The 8,504-nt window shown below is 29.3% G+C and overlaps 1 protein-coding gene across 2 annotated transcripts; it reads right to left on the reverse strand.

The window, feature by feature from the left end:
* LOC107625437 (serine carboxypeptidase-like 45) lies at positions 609-8,286 on the reverse strand. Of its 2 annotated transcripts, XR_002357616.1 has the most exons (11): positions 7,909-8,285; positions 7,314-7,415; positions 7,116-7,211; positions 6,856-6,948; positions 6,067-6,137; positions 5,682-5,972; positions 4,456-4,580; positions 4,022-4,114; positions 2,006-2,123; positions 985-1,394; positions 609-803 (listed from the first exon to the last, which is right to left on the reverse strand). XR_002357616.1 is itself a non-coding variant. In XM_016328070.2 (10 exons), the coding sequence occupies exons 1-10, from the start codon at positions 8,162-8,164 to the stop codon at positions 1,236-1,238; spliced, it is 1,404 nt and encodes a 467-aa protein (XP_016183556.1). In that variant the 5' UTR covers positions 8,165-8,286; the 3' UTR covers positions 672-1,235. The 2 variants fall into 2 exon arrangements, 1 of the variants encoding a protein (XP_016183556.1); XM_016328070.2 differs by having other exon boundaries at positions 672-1,394; positions 7,909-8,286.

The raw sequence follows: 8,504 nt of genomic DNA on the forward strand, positions 1-8,504 counted from the left end.
ACAGGGTCTTCATGAACTTGGGATCTTATTGTCCCTCCTTTTAATGCTACTATCCTAGGCAGCAAATGGGTGTTTGCCTTGAGAAAAAAAAAAGCCTCAAAGTCAGATTCTTAGATATAAGGCTAGACTTGTGGCTAATGGCTTTCATGCCAGGGAAGTGGTTGATTTTGATCAAACCTTTAGTTTTCTTGTTAAACAACAAACTATTTGAATTGTAATAACCATTGCTCTTTCTAGAAGACGATTCTCTTGTATCTTAAAGAAGTTTGGTTTCTCTAGTATTAAATTTGATCCTTCTTTATTCGTTAGATATATAACTCAGTCACTTTCTTAGCATATGTAGATATATTAATTACAGTTGACAATTGAGCTAAGCTTCAATCCTTAATTCAAAGACTACATTTTATCTTTTCTCTCAAGGATCTTGGAAAGTTCAACTTCTTTCTTGGATTAGAAACCGCTCATGTTGGCAGCAACCAACTCATGCTAACAGAAAAGAAATATATCGTAGGTTACCAGAACTAATATGTTGATGGCTAACTCAAGATTCTTAGCATTTTTTAGCCGTATCGGACCTATAGGAGTGTGAATGATATTTAAATGAGTGTAGGCAGCGTTTATTTTGGTGTATATGTTCATTAAGACATGGATACAGCAGTACATGTGTGGTGTTTGTTTGCAAAGACATAAAATCATTAAAGATATGGTCATATACAACCACCCATCAAAAGTACTCACTTAGGGAAACAATATTTTTTGCTTAACTGAAATAACCGGCCCCTTGAACATATATCATAATTCATTCGGAAATTGATCCTCTCCATTTTTCTTAACACTTGAGAGAATAAAGTGTGATCTCTCACCTTTAATTCTATAAGTGAGACCAAAAATAAATAAGAAAGAAAAAGCAATAAATGGTGAGATTAAACACTGGACACCATCCAGTCTTTTTCCACCGGAGAGAATCCACTCCCCATAATTTATAACCACATTCAGCTGTTCTGGCAGGACAAACATATTCTTTGATAAACACTTTAAATTTTTTTGGTTGACCAACAATACCAATGCGAGAAAATTACTTCTGGTTGGTAACATGCAATTTGCAGAAAGTAAAGGACAACGGAAGCTTCAGGTGATATTATCAATTTCCTTTCTTTCTTTCAATTTTTTTTTCTCTGTTGTGATTTTTGTTTGGGTGTGGCGGGTGCAAGTGCAACTGTCACTTAGATAGATACTCACGTTAGAGAGATTATTCCCGGAAGAGATTTTCCTTCAACAAATGCTTTCAGCAGCACAAGTGATCTCTCTGGCTGTGAAAAAGGAGCTTCATGAGATGCTCCTCTTATAGTAGCAAACGATAACATGTCACCATATACTTGTGTCCATCCAGCTACCTGAAAATTATTCAAATACTCACAATAACAATACGGATGATACTAACGGGTATTAAGGATATGTTTGCATTCTTTATACAACCATGTTACTTAATATTTATAAATAAAAAACAATCACTCATAAAATATATGTTGACATATAAAGTACATAAAAAAAAAAAAGGTAAACAACATATATATATTTATACAGAAATGTGGTGATTAATTTTTTGTGTGCATATAATATTTTTATTCTTCATAATAAAGGTGATCTAGTTTATATGTTCAATTTGGTGTTTATTACAGACATTTTTTTAAATTTAAAGTGGACAAGTGAGAAACAAGTGGAATCGGTTTGTTATACAAGTTTTATTTACTTATTTTGTTGATCCTAAAATTTGAACTTAAGATTTTTTACAAAAAAGAACAGAGCATTTACTATTTAATTATTATTATTATTAAAACTTAAAAGTGACTGTCAATAGACATATCTAATCTAGTAACAGTGGTGATAAAGTTGGTCCACAAATAAAAAGAAAGTTGTTTATTAATCCAGTAACAGTGTTAAAGTTGGTTAATAGTAAACACATTTTTTTAGACGTATAAATATCAATTTCGTTGACATAATATACCTGTCTTCCTCCAAACCATGCTCTATAAGACTCTGTTGTATTAAGTCCTAACTCCTTAGCCAACCCATTCACAAGCGTTCTTGTTCCCGTTAATGGCAGAACTGAATCTTGATCACCACTGCAGAAGAAAGGGAACACACATTATTTATGGTATCTTTCGTATTTAGAAGAAAAGAAAAAAAAAATGCTATTTGTACGTCACAATCTTATAAACATATTTATATCCACTTATGTCTCTTTTGATATTTTCTTTTCACTTTTTTTTTTCCTCTTCCCACTTTTTCTTCTTCATTTTGCAAAAGCTTTCTCATCTTTGATGCAGCATCTAGAAACTTTGAAAAACATTATTTACCTTTGGTGTGATTTTCTCAATTAGACTATTTCACTAGTTTTTGTAATGTTTTCAAAAGTTACATCTGATAAAATAAAATAAAAATAACTTTAATAGATATAGCTTAAACAAGCTAAATTAATAGTGTTTGTTAAAATTAATTTTAAGTTTTAAAATAATCATAATAAATTTAAATATAGTAAAAAAAATTCAGATACTAATCATTAATGTACTTTCCAAGTTTGTTTTTCTGTGAAAATGATGAAATCTACTTCCCAAGTTTGCTAGAAATGAATTTTTTATGCGCCAGTCACCGACAGAGTAATTCGTGACTATTAATATATAAAATTATATTAGATATTTTAATTAAAAAAAAAATATTTTTATTAGTACTCCTAAATTTGAAAAATAGAAAACACAATCATAACAACATTTTGTTCACCAAAAGCAAAATGTTAATTTGTACTGTTTGAAAACTCAAACACTTCTTTAAGTAGCGTTTGTTTTGAGGTACTGACACAAAACTTGAGAGATTAAGATTCAATATCATATTTGTTGGTTTAGAGACTGGTATTAAAATTTCTGTCTCTGTTTTCAAAATTTCAGTATTGCAATACCTTCAGAAAGTGAAGACACATGGACTAAAATTTTTAGAGATAGAAACTGAAATTTTAATAAAATTTTATACTTAAAATACATTCATTTCAATTAATTAATTTTAGTTTTACTCTTTGTACAAATTAAATTAAAATTTTATTTTTGTTTCAATTTCTGTCACTCACTTTGCACCAAACAGAATATTAACAATCTCACCAAACGCTAGTTAGAGTCTTTCAAACTACCCTTGTTTGATGTAATTTCTTTTCTTATATGGACTTCCACACTTCTAATTTCGAAAGTACTGAAATACCTAATTAAACAATTGTTTCATGCTTTGAGAATCTTTTTCCCTAATATTACGGATAAACATACTCTTCACAAACAAATAAAAAACAGTTGGATTAATGTTGTGAATATTTCCTTGGTTTTTGCTGTTCAATATTTGTTCTGTTTTAGGAGTTTAGGTTTGAGTTTTCTATATGGATATAAATAAGAGAAGTGTGAGGTGAATAAGTTATTTTTATAATTAAGTTTAATCAATTTTTTTATGCATCTCTTTTTTTTTAATTAATTTTTATTGTGTCAAAATAAATTATTAGACCAATTTAATTAAATTTTGTTATTAAAATTATTTGGTCATGTAATATTACTGTATAAATAATACAGCAAAAATAAATAAATGATAAAAAGAACAATGAAAAAGCTATTGATAGTCGTTAATAGGAATCAGCTAAGGGCATTATGTAAATAAAAGTTATACTTTCTTTTCAGTTTTTAATATTAAATTCAAAACCTTCAATTTTAGTAAAAAATTTTAATTGCTTTCTTATCAAGTGTAGTGACTTTTTTTTTTTTGGTTGAAAAAGTGTAGTGACTTCAAAACATTTGTTAATCCAACCATTATTAGTAAACATTAAATTCTGGGGTCCACAAGCAGGAATCATGGGAAGCTTGAACCGCGCTCCATGTAACCATTAACTGGACTAGTGGACTAGTGGTAGGTGTAATGTATGATGATATAATTAATTAATTAATTAAACTACTTAACATGATTATTATAGAAAATAAAGGAAAGTTTTACCTACCTGTATACTAGAACTCTAATACCAGAATTAACTAGTGTTCCTAGGAAAGAAATGGTTGGAACCTCTAGATTCTGCATATCATATTTGAGAACGCTGTAAAACAAAGCAAATCAAATTAATAATAATAATAATATTAGCAAATCAAATTATTAATAATAATAATAATTCCTAATTAGGCCAAGTACAACCCAAAATAGTGAATTGAAATAGTGAAAATTGTACAAGTACAACCCAAAATTAGGCCACTCAATTCAATTTGACAGTAGAAACAACACTTAAGCATGCATTACTCATTAGAACGATGTTTATGATAAAATTTGAAATTAACGATGATAAAGTAAGTGTTGTCAAAACTTATAAGCTATGAAAATTGAAAAGATGGATAGGTGCTCAAAAAAAATCTCAAGAGTGAATTTGAAAGGCAAAAAACTAACTCGCTGCAAGTTGACCATCTAGTGATCCCTTCAAGCTTAGCATGGAAAGCTTGTTGCACATCTTTTTTATTCAAATATGTGATCGTTTCATCTTCCACACACACATCAATCTTCTCTCCCTCTTGCTGCAAGGCCAACACACACATTAACTGAACAAATTAGATACCAGATTTATCATTTATACTAATCATAAATTTTACTTCTTTTGTTCCAAATTATCTTTTACTTAGGCTAAATACACATGATGTATGAAATCTAAAATAAAAAGTAATCTAAACGATACAGTCACAAAACTACATATCTTGCATGAAAGAGTAATGCTAGAACCCAACACTATAACAATAAATTTCAACCAATACTATAGGAGATAGTCAAACAAGACCAATATAAAGTCCATTAGGTAGCGTTTGTTTTGAGATACGGGACAGAGACTAGAAGACTAAGACTCAAAGACTGATACTAAAATTTCTGTCTGTCTTCAAAATTTCAGTATTTCAGTACCTCCAAAAAGTAGAAACATAGAAAACTGAAAATTTTAGAAACAGAGACTAAAATTTTAATAACATTTTATACCTAAAATACTCTCATTTCAATTAATTAATTCCAATTTTACCCTTTGTGCAAGTTAAATTAGAACTTTATTTTTGTTTCAATTTTTGTCTTCCAATTTACACCAAACAGAATACTGACATTTATTTCAGTCTCTGTCTCTTAGTCTCAATCTCTCCGTCTCAGTCTTTCTGTCTCTGTCTTTCCACCAAACACTATTTTAAGGATGAGTTTTATTGGGTTTAGATTTCGAATATTTTTTTAAATTGAATTTCAGAATTTTTTTTTTGTTTTTAAGAGTTTTAGATGTTTTTTTCTTATGTTAACTATTAGTTGGAATATTGGCTGGTAATGTTAGCTTCCAAGACTTTCTTCACATGAAAAATGCAAAATAACATTTAATTTTCTCTAATACGATAACTAATTTAATTATAGACATAAGGGAGAACCCAATAATAAATTCTACAAAAAAAAAAAAGAAAGAGTAATAACAAATATTGTGAGAAAACAAAATTGATCAAAATGGCAAATAATTTGAAACAGGAAAAAAAAACAGTAATTATTGTTAGAATATATCTAGAGTATTATTATTATAGTTGTATTTCAAGCAACTATAAATGTGGTTTCTAGAGCATGGAGGTATATTTTCCATAGTAAATGCATGAAGAAACAATTACCACTTGGCTAAGTTGATTGAGCACATAAGCTTGTTGATCTGCTGCTGATAGGCACACATCAAGAGTGATATCATATGCATCAACATATCTCCCAACTTCTGTGGACACTATTTTATTTACGGCTGCACAAACCCCATTTAATGTTCCACTTTGAAGTTGTCTCCTAATTTGGGAGTAGTTACAGACTTTAGTGAACATTTCATAAGTTGAATCAGATATTAGTCCATGGGACCAGAAATACTCTGCCCTTGAATTGAAATCTGTGTTGAATTCCATAAGAGGGTTTCCTATCTGCAACAATTAAGTCCTAATCAAATTAGCATTTATTATGTCACATATATAGTTTAATTACTATCACTGAAGCTTTTGTCATTTCTGCACTCACTGCTATACCCTTGAAATTGAACTTTGTCTTGCTTTGAACAATGAGTTGTGCAAGTTGTGGTACATAGTGACCTGAAAATTTAATTATGAATTACACTAAATTGTTGCCTAAATCAATAATAATAATAATTCCTTATTTTTTTTAACATTGTTACTTTAGTTAAATGTACATTTAAGAACTTGAAACTAAGAATAACTCCAATAGAGTATCTTTAAAGTATCACTTTTGACATTTACAAGAAATAAATTCTTTTGAAATTGAAATTTGCATTAAAAAAAAATAGATGAAATGAGATTGACCTTAGTTTAAAAAGATCAAATCATTTTGATGAGAATCAATTAAATTTTGACACTTTGTATAATTATGTATTGGAGTAACAAATTTTACTTTTAATATCAAATTATTATTTATAATATATGATTCTATATTAATATAGTGTTTTGTGAAATTCAAAATAAAATTAAAATAAATATTAGCATTGGAGATTTAAAGTAACCTTAGAAAATAACCCTTAATTAATGAGGAGAGAAAGTATTAGAGTAGTTTTGACTGCATTTATGGTATTGGTATAAATGAAAACGAAAATGTTTAGTAACAAAAAAGAATTAGTCAAAAATAGTCTAAATTTACCTCAACAATTAATAAAATGAAAATTCAACAATGAATTTAAAGTTTGGTCAATAAGTGTTTTAAGGGCATTAATTAATAAAACAATAAAAAAAGTTCTCACTGAAAATTCAAAGTTTTTATATTTCTAATAAAGAAATAATTTACTTAATAAGATAGTACCTGCATAACTCTCCCCTGTAATAAAGAAGTCATTGTTTTTGTACTCTGGGAATTTAGTGAACCAATTCTGTAAGAATACAAGATTATCCCTTGCTATAAAATAAGGGAAATCAAACCCTAATTAGATTCATGAAATATGATATCAAAATCTGAATACAAACTAAGATAAAAAGATTAAGAGGTATTAATAGCAATTCAAGTTCAACCAAAAGTCCAAACTCATCTAACTCTTTTAACAAAATAAAATGAAATTAAAGAACCTGTCATTTCATCATTAACATATTCATAGAAAGATTTATTGGCAGAGTAGGAGAAACCAACACCAGCCGGTGATTCCAAGTACAGCATATTTGCCTCTGCAACAAGCAATTTTGATTGAAATTAAAGGACATAAAAATGTTACATACTTTTAAAAAAAAAAAATTGGTATCTTTTCAGAATAACTGGGATTAAATTACCTTGGTTCCAACTATAATCATTCTTGAGAAGAACATTTTCGCTTGGTTTAAATGGACCATGCTCGACGAAAGCTCCGGCTCCAACAGAAGAACAGCCAGGCCCTATAGACACCAAATTTTACTTTGATATGAACAGGAACTTTCAGATTCAAAAAATCAAGGATTGAAAACAATGTCTTTGCCACAACAGTAAGTAACAAGTACTATTCCACCTGGTGAATTCGGCTAAATGAATCAAATGATTCAATTGCACTTTGTCATGAATCTTATATGAACTAAGCTATTTATAGTTATATCTCTTTTAACCAGTTCTGTTAGAGGTTTAGAGTCATGTTTAGATGCTGTATCTGATACAGAAACAATAACAATAGAGATCCATTTGATTGTAAAATCAAAATAAAGACACTTATTTTTTATAGAGAAAAAAATCTTGACTCCTTGAAAACGGGGACAAAAAAAATACCCATCTGACCATCTATGCCTCTGTATCTCCATATTTATTTATTTTTGAAAGAAAGAGCTCAAAACAATAAAGTGGCTTAAAGATAGCAAGCAACCTAGTCCAAAAGAAATAAAAAGAAAAGAAGAATCATACCTCCATTTAACCATAGAACCAATGGCTTGGAAGCAGGTTCAACTTGTGCTTCAGCAAAGTAGTAAAACAAAGATCTTTGTTGCTTCTCATCCACTGTAATATAACCAGCATATTGCTGGAACTTCACTGGTGGTTGCCCTGGCAAATTGGTTACCTTATCAGCTTCTGGAGCTGAATTCACTCCCACATTTATCTTTGCAACAACAACAACAATTATTATTGTTGCAATCATACTATGCAACTGGGGTATCATCATTGTAATAAGATCTGATGAGAACTTATTAGAATGATGTTTTTGTTTTGTGGTTTCCTTCCCCCTCTGTTTTTTTGTCTCTGTACGAGATGGGGATAAAGGTTGAATGCAAAGGAAAGAATATAATAAAGCCTTATATGTTAAGTGTATTATTGATATTTTAGTATTATCTTTATTATTATTTTTATTATTTTGTGCGTGTGAACTTGGAAATTTAAAATCCATGCCTCGAGTCAAATTATGGTGCTGTCCCTCATTACTTTGAGTGGATTTGGAGCTTGATTGTGATCTTGGATATTCAGGTTTCATTTGGTGCTGATTTGTTTTGTTTTCTAATACTAAT

The sequence above is a fragment of the Arachis ipaensis genome, chromosome B02 (assembly GCF_000816755.2).
Source record: "Arachis ipaensis cultivar K30076 chromosome B02, Araip1.1, whole genome shotgun sequence".
NCBI lineage: Eukaryota > Viridiplantae > Streptophyta > Magnoliopsida > Fabales > Fabaceae > Arachis > Arachis ipaensis.

What these genes read in the sequence shown, in the direction of transcription:
- LOC107625437 (XM_016328070.2), bottom strand. Translation starts at nt 8,164, where the DNA reads ATGATGATACCCCAGTTGCATAGTATGATTGCAACAATAATAATTGTT. An exon ending in TGATTATAGTTGGAACCAAG is followed by an intron (nt 7,212 to 7,313) that starts GTAATTTAATCC and finishes TGCTTGTTGCAG; the next exon opens with AGGCAAATATGCTGTACTTG. An exon ending in TACAGGGGAGAGTTATGCAG is followed by an intron (nt 6,138 to 6,855) that starts GTACTATCTTAT and finishes TTAAATTTTCAG; the next exon opens with GTCACTATGTACCACAACTT.